This window comes from Cebus imitator, unplaced genomic scaffold (genome assembly GCF_001604975.1).
Source record: "Cebus imitator isolate Cc_AM_T3 unplaced genomic scaffold, Cebus_imitator-1.0 Scaffold89, whole genome shotgun sequence".
Lineage (NCBI taxonomy): Eukaryota > Metazoa > Chordata > Mammalia > Primates > Cebidae > Cebus > Cebus imitator.
In genome coordinates this window covers 1,795,921-1,810,926 of record NW_016107404.1, presented here as the reverse complement: position 1 = coordinate 1,810,926, position 15,006 = coordinate 1,795,921, and the positions used below count along the sequence as shown (strand labels likewise).

General features: G+C 38.2%; 1 protein-coding gene across 1 annotated transcript in view; it reads left to right on the top strand.

Annotated features, from left to right (window-relative positions):
• Positions 1 to 15,006, top strand: part of XRCC5 (X-ray repair cross complementing 5) — a 99,958-nt gene that overhangs the window by 70,469 nt on the left and 14,483 nt on the right. Inside the window, exon 17 of the mRNA XM_017534951.2 lies at positions 13,023 to 13,132. Within this exon, the coding sequence (XP_017390440.2) occupies positions 13,023 to 13,132 (110 nt within the window). The remainder of the gene's footprint in view (positions 1 to 13,022; positions 13,133 to 15,006) is intronic.

Sequence of the window (15,006 nt, the reverse complement as noted above, 5' to 3'; positions counted from 1 at the left end):
GGTTCAGGCAATTCTCCTGCCTCAGCCTCCTGAGTAGCTGGGACTACAGGCACGCGCCACCATGCCCAGCTAATTTTTGTATTTTTAGTAGAGACAGGGTTTCATCATGTTGACCAGGATGGTCTCGATCTCTTGACCTCGTGATCTCGCCTCAGCCTCCCAAAGTGCTGGGATTACATGCGTGAGCCACCGCGCCCGGCCCTGATTTTTAATTATATTGTGATTGGAGATCATATTTTGAATGGCTTCAGTCCTTCTGAATTTATTCAGACTTGTTCTTATGTGGCCTGACGTATAGTCTGTTCTGACAGTTGTTCCCTATGGCCTTAAAAAGTACGTGTATTCTCCTGGTACTAGGTCAAGTGTTCTGGAAATGTCAGGGCAATTTGATTGATAGTTTGTTCAAATCTATGTCTGTTGATTTTCTATCTAGCTGTTTTCCATGATGTTTTGAGTACTGAAAGTTATTCACCTTGAGAGTGTGTATGCTAGTGAGACCTTTATAATTTTTGTCTTACCTAGCTAAGCCAGCTTGGGTCATGAGATCCAAGTGATTTTATCCAATTTTTACAGGGTAGCACTAAAGAAAACATTGTCAGTTCAGTTAATAGAGTATATTTTAAATAAAGGTCTTTGGGTGTTGGCATTTTAAGAAAAATAAACTTAGTTATGTGTACTGCAAGATTATACGGGTTTCTGAATCCTCTGTTTCAAGGGAAAAATAAATTTATGTTAGTAGAGGATGTTTACTAAGTACTGGGAAAATTGTGTAGATTTTAGGAACTTGTTGGAACAGAAAAGTGATTATTAGCTGTGAGAAATAAAAGTCAATTTTAGTGGCAACAGGTATATCAAGTACATCAAGTCTTAGATCAATGTTTATAGATTTGAAAAATTAATTGGTTCATTTGTTTCTTCTTTTGTCCCATTTTTGTCAAGCATGCATTTACTTTGTTTGACTCCTTTTTTGTCTCATGTACTAAGAAGAAAATATAACTAAGGTTGAATTATCCCACAGTTGGCCCCATTTCTAATTATTCTTAGATGGATTGTAATGAAGCCAGCAAGACTTGTACATTGGAATTTTAAATGTGTGGGATTATAAGGAGTGTAGAAGCTGCAAACCAAAGATAAGATATGCCTGCAGATCTACTTCAAATTTCCTGATGACAGTAGATGAAATGAAATTATTTCTAAGGGCGTTTTTTTTTTTTTTTACCACTGCTCATTAAGTATATGAGTAATAAACAAAAAGAACAAAGTATGTGGTTCAGAAAGAATAAAACAAAAATGAAGTAAAAGGATCAATGAAGTATCCTAAGTGTGAACCCATGAAAATTGTCTTCCCTGGGTCTCACACATATTGGGGAAAAAAAAGAAATTGTCTTCCTGCTTAGAGCTCACTAGAAATCAAAACAATTGTTTATTGTCTCCTGATATAGCAGTGTCTTATATGTTTCACGATGATTTAGTTGTTCCTTGGGCTTCTCATTAAAAATAAGTACATGCTTACAGGGGGAAACTGCAAATAGTAATATAATCGCGTATATAGTTAAAAAGTGGACATCTCCTCTTTATTGCCTCCCTCCCTTTGAAACTCTGCCCATACTCACATTCTCTCTCTTCATAGGAATAACCTGCTCATCCCTACTAATGCTCTATATTGTGATCAAGATAGTTAATTATTTTAGGGTATAATAAATTGGGGATCTAGTCAGAGACAGTACATTTTGGGAGAACCCTCCATTCCTAGTGGCATTAAGCAACTTGATTAAGAAAAGAAAAAGGCGTACAACTAATATGGGATGAGGCATACTTAGTAAGCAGCAATAACAAGCCAGGATGTGTTCATGCATAAAATCATGACAATGTTGGATGTGGTCTCATCCCTGCTCACCTGCATATATCTTTTACATAGCCTGTTATTCTTTGTGCATTTCCCACTTCTGTAGAGCTTTATTGTAACCATTTCCATCTCTGTAAAATTAAGGGAAGGAGGAGACAAAAGAGAGTTCTAGACTGTTTACTCCCCTAAGTCGTAGCCAACACTAAATACACAGCCTATGAGTTTAAACTGAAAGAACAACAAAAAGTTGTGTTCATTCCCTAGGCTTTTAGAGGAGTAAACCAGTGAGGCCTACGCCATTTGTTCATCCATTCAACAATTATTTGTTGAATGCCTACTATGTGCCAGTCATTATGCCACAATGCAGACAGTAAACAAATAAGAAAATATTTGTCAAATGGTGGTAAGCATTTGTGCTAATGTCCTAGTGCTGCAGTAATGGAGTACGGCAAACTGAGTGCCTTAAAGCAATAGAAGTTTATCCTTGCACTTCTGGAGACTAAAGTCCAAAATCACAGGGTTGCTTCCTTCTGAGAGGTGTGAGGGAGAACCTGTTCAGTGCTCACTCATAGCCTTTGGTGACAGTTGGCCGTTCTTGCATGCCTTAGCTTGTAGATGTATTACTCCAATCTCTGCTTCTCTCTTAACAGGGAGCTCTTGTATGTCTGTATCCAAATTTCCCTGTTACAAAGATGTCAGCCCTGTTGGATTAAGGCCTGCCCTAATGACCTCATCTTAATTTGATTACACATCTGCAAGGACCCTCTTTCTGAATACGGTCACATTGTGAGGTTTTGGAAAGCACAGGAATCACGGGGGTTGGGGGTAGGGAGGATACTATTCAACCCATGACAGCACTATAGAAAAAAGATAAAGTAGGATACTGGGATAGGGAATGGTTGGTTGAGATGGGCTTATTTTATGTAGAGGATCAGGGAAGTCCTCACTGTTGAACAGATGACTGGGGACAGTGGGAGAGAGTGACTAGTGGACATCTGTGGGGAGAACTTTGCAGACACAGGGAGCAGCATGTTCTTGAGAAGCTCAGGATGAGTATGCTTGGCTAGAAGCATCAGGGAGGCCTGTGTGGATGGAGCAAAGAAAGTAGGAGCTGAGGTTAGAGAGCTGGCTGGGGCACATATCACATAAGACCTCCTAGACCTTTTGCTTTTCTCTGAGCGAAATGTGAAACCACTGAAGAATTCGAAGTAGCGGATGATTTTATATTTTCTACCATGTTGAGCTAAAGGGCAAGGTTGAGGTAGGCAGATGAGTTAGAAGGCTTCTGCATTAATCCAAGTGATGGGAGGTAGTAAGAAGAGGTCTGAGTTTTGATATGTTTTGAAAGTAGCATTGGCAAGTTTGGCTGATCATATGAATGTAGAGTGCGAGAGAGAGAAAGAAGTCAAAAATAACACCCAAGATTTTTGGTCTGAACAACTGGAAGGAATTGCCATTTGCTGTATGTTCCAGAGAAGGGGAACATACAGTAAGTTGGTCTGGACTTCAGGAAAAAGGTCTGAGTTGTGTGTATGAATCGTGGAGAAGGAGCCATACAGACTATAAGGCATGAGACTGGAAGAGATCCTTGAGTAGTGGAGAGGCAGGGGATCTAGGGCACAGGTAAAAGGGATAACTTAGATGACACACAGATAGTTCAGCAAAGACAATAGGACAGAAGGCAGAATATATGGGTGCAGATGCAGGTAGGTGGCTACTTTGAAGAAGAATTTGTGAAGGGGCTGGGCACAGGCTCATGCCTGTAATCCCAGCACTTTGGGAGGCCAAGGCAGGTGGATCATTTGAAGCCAGGAGTTCAAGACCAGCCTGGCCAACATGGCAAAACCCCGTCTCTACTAAAAGTACAAAGGCATAGGCCTGTAGCCCCAGCTACTTGGGAAGCTGAGGCACAAGAATCACTTGAACCTGGGAGGCAGGAGGTTGCCACAAGCTGAGATCATGCCAGTGCACTCTAGCCTGGGCAAAAGAGCAAGACCCCGTCTTTAAAAAAAAAAAAAGAAAGAAAAGAAAAGAAAGAATTTCTGGAGGAGGTTGGCATAACCTGGACCTTTATGGTAAACGTGGATAGGACATGCCTAAGCGATGACGTGTCCTGCTGCTATCAATGGAACTTTCTCCAGAAATAAGGGGCATTGTTGCTGTTGTTTTGCCCTTGAGTTTTTTTTATTTCTGACCACTTTGTGTCTACTTTTCTTCTAATTTCTAATTGTCTTCTAATTTACTTCTCAGGTCTGTCTCTTCCTTTCTATCATAACTATCCTAGTTTAGGTTTTCATTATTTCATCATAGGATAGTTCCAGCATCCTACATTAATTACCTTTAAAGTTCTCCTTCATTTCCGTCCTTATGTTTGTACAGATTTAACTTCTTATAGCACAGATTTTATTCTGGGTCAGCCCTTCTTAATTACTCCCATTCAGTCTCCCATTTGAGGCTTGCCACAATCTGGTCCCATTCTGCCACTCCTGACCCATTCTTATACAGGTTCTCTCTGTGAACCTTGTGTTCGAATCGTATTCCTGCTAATGCCCTTACAGCATCGGCTTTCTAAAGCCAATTAACTCTTTAAAAAAATGTCCATTCTTATCTTCACCCCAAATCCTACTCTAAAAAGATGCCTGTGATTTGAGAACCAGTATATCTTTGGATCCCAATGCTGCGTTGTAGTTTTATTGTAGTATGGACTCATCTTATATACTGCTGCTGGTCTGCTATCAGTGAGACAAAATGACCTCTATCTGGCTTTTTTGGTTTTCATTGCTGACTTTAATAAAACAGTGCTTAGGAGTAATAACAATTTGAATTTTTGAATTATAGCAGATTTACTTCTCTGGTTCTTTGGATCAGTTCCTAAGTCTTAGCCCCATCAGAGAAGAAGTAGAGAATATAACATGTCTGTATTTTGAGCTCTAGAATATTATACAACTTTCTTCTTAAAATCAGAAAAGGATGGGGGCAGGGAGAATAAAAATAAAAAGAAGAATCTGAAAAGTCCTTAAGGAATGATACTGCATAAACACAAGGCATTATTTATCCATTTTTAGAAGGAGTTATCACACAGAATACAGTCTTTCTAAAATTTCTGGTACCTAATATTTTCTTTCAAAAAAAGACTCAAATTCTTGACGTGTCATAGAAGACTTGTATGCTGTCTCCCCCTTGTCCAACTTCCCCAAAAGCACATTCAACAATGGCTGCCCCTTTCTCTCCTTGGTGAGGAGTCTGACTCATCACTCACTCAATCTCTTCAACTGATAAATGCATTTCAGTTCCATTCAATTACCAACATTTAATTGAATCCCATTGCCAGATTGGTTTTGTGTTCTTGTTTCCTCTTGGCTACACTGTTACTATGACTACTTGGTATCTTACTTCCTGTATTAGTTTGATGACATCTACTCAGGTATGAAGCTGGATAGAGACCATAAAGTTGTTACAGTACCAGTCACTATTCTCTTGCATTTTTCCTTTCTCCTGCTGCCCATTTGGAATGGAATCAAGCATGGTGATAAGGTTCTTGATTCTTCTCTATCAATTTTATTTTAGTAAGCATTGCCAAGTTTTAGAATTCTAGGACCTTGGAAAATTGTGGACACCCTCTTTCTCTGCCCTCCCTAGCCTTCACCCCTGAGCACAACACATTCTTTCAGGCATATGGCACATACATTTCCTAAAAAACTGAAAGACGTCATTTCCTCATTGAATGAGAAAGTCTTCCTTTAGTTTCTTTCTTATGTCAGCATAATGTTTCATTATTATACTTTAAGTGCACTCATTTGTAGAATTGGGGAAAATTAGTCACACTAGGCAGTGGATGTTCTTTGGTCTTTTGTTAACTGTTGTATGACCTATAAATATTAACTGACGACCTTCAGGGTTTATGAGATATGGTTAGTGCTTTTTAATGGTTAAATTGAATATTTTTAATAAAAAATTAAAAACCATAGAATGCCACAGAAGCATTCCACTTACCAGGAAACTTAAAATTTGCCGGCTGATCTGGGAACAGATCTGGTCATATACCCAAGCTGTTTAAGATGAGAAATATCATTTATCAGAATAAAAATGTTACATCATAATGCTCTCTAATATAAAATGAACACACAGCCAGTGGGCTAACTGGATATCATTTCTGTAGTTTCTCATTAACTCACCCTACCGTGTTTGTTATACAGAGTGAGCTAAGGCCAAGAGACCTTCCATATCATTCTTCCTGCTGTGGCTACAAAGTACAACTCACAGCTAGCTCAAATAAAAACAGAAATAAAAGGAGAGAGATCTCATAGTCTGCAGGAATGGAGTCTGACAATAAAGACTTTGCACTTACTCTGTTCCTTGTGCCTGGGGTTTTAATTTAACACATCAATGAAAAGGCAGCATTTAAGAAGGGGGAAAACACCCAGCAGGACTTACTTTTATTAGTGCAATTTGTAAGAAATTACTGCACTTAATGAGGAAATCATTAAGCATGAAAAAATGGGCTGTGACTGAACTTGTGGAGCTTAAATGGTGAGGTTTTAATTGAGTTTTTTAGTTATTGGTAAGAAGAATAATAATTTAAAAATACAGGGCTGCATCCGTGTGTTGAGGTGGTCAGCACTTTACACACCTTAGTCCAATTTCCTGTGCCACTGGTCATGCATGATATTATGGCTGTGGTGTTCTCTGTCATATCTACTGATTTTTCTGTTCTGAGGAGGAGGAAAGGAACTTCTGTTAGATGGAGGGCAAAGAGCTAGCAGAACAATTTCTCGAAGGTGGAAGAAGGGTAGGATAAGGCAAAGGGCAGAGCTGTGTCTGCTTCTTAGTCTAACTGCTTACAAAAGATGACAATTTAAATGTCATTTTTAGGTTACTAAAGCTTACGCTTTTTTCCTAGTTCTGTATTTCTTTTGTTGCCATCCAGTGATTTGTTTTTCCTCAATCAGAATATTCATTAAAGACCGTACAACAAAAAACAAGAATACCAAGAGCAAGGAGCACAAACCTTCAGGGCAAATTCTTCCTGGAATCTCACATCTGAACTCTTTTAGAAGTGGAAGCAGAAAGAAGGATGTTTAAGAAATAAGTCAGCATTTTTTCTTTTTTGTAATTTAGAGAAAAAATATTTAAGGTACTTAAAATTTCAGAAGTACCTTTCACTTCTGAGAGGACCAGAGTGCCATGGGAAGTGCTCGGTTGCCTCCAGTACCTCTTGTTTATTTTCATGGTCCACACAGTTGCATGTCACAACCATGTTAGACCTGAAGGAAATGGAGATGTATGTAGCTCTGAAGATGTTTCAAGTAGAAGTGGAAACAATATTTTTTACATAATTTTTTCTAGAAATACAGCTTTAAAAAAAAAAAAAAACTAAAATGGCTGTGGAAAGCTTTACATATGATTTTGGACTTTTTCAGTAACTTTTAATTGAATTTCATTGTATTCTACCTCACTACGAGGAAAGAAACCTGCAAATTTTAGCTTCCCTTATAATTTAAACGATGCCTTGCTGATTTCTGTTTTTTTGAGTTGGAGTCTCCCTCTGTGGCCCAGGCCGGAGTGCAGTGGCAAGAGCTCAGCCCACTGCAACCTCCGCCTCCCCAGTTCAGACGATTCTCCTACCTCAGCCTCCTAAACAGCTGGGATTGCAGGCATGTGCCACCACACCCAGCTAATTTTTGTATTTTTAGTAGAAACAGGGTTTTACCATGTTGGCCAGGCTGGTCTTGAACTCCTGACCTCAGGTGATCCACCTGCCTTGGCCTCCCAAAGTGCTGGGATTACAGGCATGAGCCACTGCACCTGACCTGATGCCTTTCTAATTTCTGTGTCTTGAAAGTATCCAATTCATAAAACGGGGCATCCCCTGTGACTTCTTAACAGCCGGTGCCCTGAGATCCCCTCCTCACCTTCCTTTCTTTCGTATGCCCTGTATCTGAGGGAAGTGTGGGCAGAGCTGGCTCCTGCAGGTTGCATTTCCCAGGCTCTCATGTCTAAAGACTTCCTACTGGGTTCAGCATGAGAGCTATTGGTAGGAAGTAGGGAGGGAGAAACCAGGGTATCTCTTTCTCTCTTTCTGTGTTGGGTAGCATCTTTGGTCCTTAGTGGCTTCAGCTCCCATAGGACAGATCCCTGAGCTCTATTTATACCCTTTCTTTTCTTTTTCCTGCGCACCAAGGGAGGCTAAGAGCTTCTTGCTGTTACCAATCCCTGGGTTACAGTACCATTCTCAGTTGGCTTTAAACTCTTCATAACCTGTGAAACAATTGCCTGCCTTAAATCTCCTGATTTGGAGTGATTTATATTCTTTGGGTTGGATCCTAACTGATACACACACAACCTCTACCCACAATGGCCAGTTTATATCCAATAGTAAAGAGGCATAAAGAAAGCCTGGTTATATGTTTCTTAAATTGCCTATGTTAAAACAGATTTCTTTTTTATCAGGCAAAAATCTTTTATAAGTTTCTGGCTTAAGCAATGCAATTTACATGTGGATTTAATTTATGGTTGACTAGACTGCTTGCCTAGAGTTTTATTTGCTAATGGGTATTATTCCTGTTTATTCTCTTAATAGTGAATTACTTGACCTTAATTTTGATTTAGGTGCTTGATTTTTATTGTCACTTTTAATTTTGTGTTATAAAGATGTGATTGTCATTAGCTATATAAATTTGTTTTTTTCTTTTTCTTTTTCTTTTTTTTTTTTTTTGAGATGGAATCTCACTCTGTTACCCGGGCTGGCGTGTAGTGGCATGATCTCGGTTCACTGCAACGTTCATCTCCTGGGAACAAGCGGTTTGCGGCTAGTTTTTGTATTTTTAGTAGAGGTCGGGTTTCACAGTGGTCAGGCTGGTCTCGATTGCCTGACCTCAAGTGATCTGTCCACCTTGGCCTCACAAAGTGCTAGGAATACAGGCGTGAGCCGCCACGCCTGGCCATAAATTTGTTCTTAACATTTAGAAGTTATTTAACTGCTGACATTTGCAAAATGTACAGCTTTTCAGTAAGTAACATTTACATGAGGAATTGAGAAAATGAGAAGAATTAAATTGGGAAATATCCTAAGTGATGACTGAGTTCAGCCAAATCGTTTGAGGTGTCTTTGCAGTCTTTTATATATAATGTGTGACAGATGAGGGAACCTACTGCTTTTTGGGCTCTGTCAGATGGAGGATAAAGTCCCACATCACTTTGTTGGAAACATCTTTGCAAAGAACAGAAGGAGTGAGTAAATGTAATGTCAGAGGCAGACATGCACATGGCCCTGAGCATTTTGGCCTTGGTGACTGTACAATGAGAAGGGAGGTGTAGTCCATTTTATAGGACTTTGGGTGGTGTTGAATGTTTTCAGTAGGGAGGAAGAATATGTATTTCAGATTATCAAGAAAACTCTGCCTTTTTCCTATTCTATAACATTTCTATATCTGGATAACATTTTGAATATGATACTAAAGTATCATTGTATTGAGATTAATTTTGTATATTAACATCTGTACTCATTAAGAAACTAGGTTAGTATATGACACCCGTATCTAAAGCCTCAAAATCCATAACAGGCATTTGAAGTAATCCTGGAAATAGATGACAGCCATTTGCCTAACTTAGTATCCTAAGATGGATGGCCCTTCCAATGGCCATTTTTTATTTTAGTTACTAATGAGTATTATTGAGTCACTGACTAATTCTGAAGAACATTTTGGTGAGTTATAATTGGGGCTGTGATTTACTGAGTATGAAGACTGATAAGCCATTCCTTAGCCCTGTAATTGATGTAGAAGCAGAGAAAAGCACCCTGATGATCAGCATTTTATGTGGGGCAGGGAAGTCAAAAGCATAATCCAGCTAAAGTAGAATATTATTTTTGTCAGCCATTTCTACATTTTACTTTTATTAAAAATGGCAGGGAAATGTGAAGTGCCACAAAACGTTGGAACGGAAGTCTCTTGTCTACATCCCTTCTGATGCTGAGTATATTCAAGCATCATCCATCACAGCTATTCCCTGGTGTTAAATGGTTCATTATAGTCAGTGAACCACAAAAGTAGTCTGGGTAGAGGGACAGAATTTAGAATCATGGACCAAATGTACAAGCCATGTAACTGAGTATTCTTAGAAGACCAAAATCTGGTTCTTTGTATTCATTGGGTTTATTGTAAGTTTGGATATGTTTATCCACCTGTGTTTTGGAACGCTGTGATGGAAAGAGTCTAACATGTAAATAAGACAAACTAAATCCATATAGGCCCACAGATACATGAGGACTTCATTTTTTTTTTTTTTTTTTAAACAAAGAAACTGAGTATTGAGTCTCCTACTACTTCCTTTTACAAAGTGTTTGTGGTAGACTGGACTACCTTCTTTCCTATATCATTGCAAATGGATTGTTGGCTTGGGTATTTGCTTTATTTTTTGTTGGTGTTTTTTTGTTTGTTTTTTTAAGTATTTTTCTCTGTAAGATAGCAACTGTGTATGTGTTCTATCATATTTCAGGATAAAATGAGTCAGGAAGTTGGTTGTTGTAGTTTTTTGTTTTGGTTTGGTTTTTTGCAAAGCAGTTTAGTACCTATGTAGTTGCTCCATGGGCTCCAAGCTCTTAGAATTCTCTACATTACTTCTTAATCACCTATGCTCTTTATACTCTTTTCCTTGCACTCTGCATGTAATAGTTTGGACACAGCAGATGACTCTTTTCTAAGTAATCTCTTCTCTTAGTAACTTCTTTTCTAAGTAATCTCTTCTCTTAGTAACTGTGATGCCATGAACTCCTGATTTTTTTTTTCTCTCTCTCTGACTATTCCTTCATAGCCTCCTTCTTCAGCTCCCTTTCCACTATCCAACCAGTAAATGTAATAGTTCCTAAAAGGCTTGGTCTTGGATTTCTTGTTTCTTCTATACTTTCTAAGGAGCCAAGCTCTACCCCTACCTCAGGATTCTCACACATACTGTTCACTGTTCTTGGAACTCCCTTTCCTCCAGCCATTTTCTATCTAATTCTCACTCATTTTTCTTCCCCTATTTGTGTCCACATATGTGGCCATTTGCTTTTCTCCTAATACACCTTGTGCTTTCTCACTTCTCTTCTTTATACTTAGGCTAATTCTGTTTCCTGCTGCCTAATTGCCAAATTCTATTTTTCGTTGCCTAGCTGAAAAGTCATGTTAATTTGTGAAGCTTTCTATAATCACCAAAGATTTTCTAAAACTTCAGACCAATTAATATATTTCCTTAATACTCATAGCCCTCTTCACATTATTTCCCAGTGTTAATTTTATGTATATGCATTATATCCCCTATGCGACTGTAAAATCCTCAAAGGCAAGGGCCTTATCTTCAACCTAATTCTGTCTCCCACAGAACATAACATAGTGTCTTCTATATAGTAGTCACACAATAAGTGTATACTATCAAACAAAGAGCAACATTTACGTTATAGTTTCCTCAGATTTCTTATTCTAATTTCAAAAGAAATGGAAAATGTAGAGTCTCAAGGATTATTGCCCTTGGCCTGTAAAGGTTTTTATTTGTGCCCAGATATGTAACTTAGAGTGAACTTTGTATCAAGTGATCTGGGAAAGTACTCCACTTTCTGTCATCAAACATTTCTGTTACTTTGCTTTTTAAGCTGAAAAGGGGAGATAACTTCTGTTTGCTTTGAGCTTCTTGTTGATGGTTTTCTGCTCTGCCTACTAATCAGGATTGTATTATTTACCTTGTTTAAAAAGATTCATCTGAACATTCTTTCTCTCCTTTGAATTGTAGTTGGATATTAATTCACTGCTGCGGGATACATTGGTAAAGATTTCTGAAATTGCAGGGAAATGTTTCTTTAATCCCTTGAGTTTGTTAAATGCTTTCTTATAATGGAGATCATAATCTCCTAGTTAGTAGAAGGGATGAATTGTTTACTGGGGATATTTTTCCCTTGCTGGAAAGTTGCTGTATTAGAAAATATTTCATCCGTTTTTTAATCTTTTCCACATGCTGTGTAAGGTCCTTAGGAAATAAGGAGATTCTTAACACTGATTTCATGTTTTTTGTAAGGAAGGCATTGAGTAATGTTCAGGTCACTGTGATTTACAGGGTTAGTGGCCTGTGGCCTTTATTGGTGAAGCTTGAAAGTAATTTTCAGCATTGTGCATGCACACATAGCTACTAGATGCTCACAGGAGGCTGTGATTTTGGGAAACATGCAGTCTTAGAATATCTTGAACATTCAGCATAAATTGCCAAACAACCAGCTAGAGAATGGTGTCAGGAAGAAGGGAGAGGGAGCCTTTAGGCATGAATACCCACATCTCCTTGATTTGTTCTTCCACAGATCTTAAGGGTCAGTTTTGACCTGCGTAGCAAACTGTTTCCTCAGGACTTCTTGATTTCCATTTTCCTCTGGGTTTTTTTTTTTTTTTTTTTTTTTTTCCCCCATACTGAAGAATTTTTTTGTTTCTTTGTAAGTTGTAACCTACTTTGGAAATGATGACATTATTAATGCATTTTCTCTTTCTATAGCACTTAGGAAATTGCTTGCTGACAGTTATTGTTTATTAAATATTTGTGTCTTTTGGAGTGGTGAGCAATAGGGAGAATATTCAGGTCCAGCTAAGGGCATAAGATAGTAATGATTTCTCATTTGAAAGGGGTATTTTGTTAAGACTGGGGCTGATCTTTTCTAATTTAACCTTGGATTGGTAGAAGATGGGGTGTCTCTTGCTCATTAATTTTCACTGCCCAGCACTGTTCCACAATTATCCTGAGCAGAATTAGGGGAGGGACTAGAGGATCTATTTTCTGTGAATATGGTAGAAAGACAGTTTTGAATTATCCAAATGGCCCCTAAATTGTGGGAGAAAATCAAAAGGAACAACAACAATAATTTTAAAAACAGCTACAACCTAGGGTCTGACATCCCAAAGAGGAATATTTCAACTATAATTCTCAGCATTTTAGAAATTAATTTCTTGACAAATATCAATAGATATTATTGAGACTTCTCAAATGTAAAGTTTTGAAATCAGAATTTTGCATCTCATCTGTCCCCTAAAAGAAGTATGGCAATTGTGCATGCTGACAATGAGGCTCATGAACCAAAATACATACTTATAGGCACAAACACAGAAGCATCCCCTCTTAAGCATCACTGAAATCTAAGAAAATTTTTTGTCTTATGTTTTAGCAAGTAACCAGCTCATAAATCACATCGAACAGTTTTTGGATACTAATGAAACACTGTATTTTATGAAGAGCATGGACTGCATCAGAGCCTTCCGGGAAGAAGCCATTAAGGTAATGCTATCCTAGCATATCTTCTCTTCCTAAACAGTTGGCCACTATCACAGGGAAAGAGGCGTACAGCATCCCGGAAATGAGCCAGGGCTTTTTAAATTATCATTATCAGTGTGAATAGCAGTGTATGTCAGTGGAACTAGAAATGACTTAAGCTCATATTACTATCACTGTCATTTCTGAGGTGGAATAAAGATGGTTAGGTAGGATGTTTTATTCTTGGAAATTAGCTTTTTATTATACTAAAGCCCTGGCTTTTGCTTTCTGTTTCTATTTGGGAACCGAGGAAATTTCCATGGTAACCTCTGGTGGCCCACTTGTTATTGTAAAGGATTGGCTTTTAGGGAAATGGATGGAAAATGCATATTGGTTTAATTGTTGAGAAAGATTTTATGAAGACAGGAGTAGGGATCTAAATGTCAGAAAAAAAAAGAACACTGAAAATTACTCAGTTCCTCCCATGCCTTTTCTGTGGGTTTTGCCTGTTTGTTTGTTTTATTAGGAATTTTTAGAAAATACTTCTAAAAATTTTCCAAATTATGTATACACTTTTATATCTCTAGGTAAGAAGTGAGCAAGTTTAAATTAGAAAGCATAATTTTAAAGTAGGCACAGTTGTAGAATATGTTCTTATGTGGATGCTTATTAAATGTTTGCTGAATATATAAATGAATTAATGCTTAAATTAGGTGCTTACAAAGAGTGACAAGAAAATGGAAAAATCATTAAAATCAGATTAGAAGAAAAGATTCAGAAGTAGATAACCTGAATACTCTTCAGGTAAAAGACAGATTTTGGAAAAGTAGAGTGAGGGCAAGACTGCAGATGATTCAGTTGGGTGAAAAAAGATTTGGTTAGACGGAAAGAGATAGTAAAAGCGTATTGCTTTTTTAAAGCACTGCCCAGGCTAGATGGAGTGTCTTATAAGACCTCTGTGCATTGCTGCCACCCAGTGTCCTTAAAAATACCAGGTCACATTGTGTTTCTTAAAAAAAATAAAAAGAGAGAATATACTTCAGTGACATATCATTCAATCTTAATAGAGGGAATTATTCTTCTTTCTTCTTTCTTCATCTTTCCTCCTCCTCTCTGTCTCCCTCCTCCTCCCCGTCTCCCTCCTCCTCCTTCTTCTTTCTTCTTCTTCTCCTTCTTACCCCCTTCCTCCTTCCCCTTTCCACCTCCACCTCCTCCTTCTCCTTTCTTCCCCTTCCTTATTTATTTATTTATTTATTTATTTATTTTTTTGAGATGGAGTCTCGTTCTTGTTGCCCAGGCTGGAGTACAGTGGTGCAATCTTGGCTCACTGCAACCTCCACCTCCTGGGTTCAGGTGATTCTCCTGCCCCAACCTGCTGAGTAGCTGAGATTACAGGCGCATGCCACCACGCCCAGCTAATTTTTACATTTTTAGTAAAGATGAGGTTTCACCCATTTTGGCCAGGGTGGTCTCATATACCTGACCTCAGGTTATCTGCCCACCTCGGCCTCCCAGAGTGCTGGGATTACAGGTGTGAGCCACTGCACCCAGCTGAGGGATCTTTTTTGAACTGTAAAAAGTTTTCTTTTAAGTTTTATGGAACAATTAGGGAAATGAGAATACTGACTAGTTATTTGGTTCTATTAAGGAGTCACTAATTTTTTGTATGGTGTTAATGGTATGTGAGTGTGTTTGTTTTAAGAGTATGTATTTTCTGTATTTCATACAGAGATATAAGTGAAATAATTTGAAATTTGCTTCAAAACACTTGGAGGGTTATGGGAGAAGAAGGTCAGAATATAGATGAAATAAGATTGGTTTAGTTGGTAATTATGTTTTTATATTTTATTTTTAAGACAGTCTCACCCAGTCACCCAGGCTGGAGTGCAATGGCACGA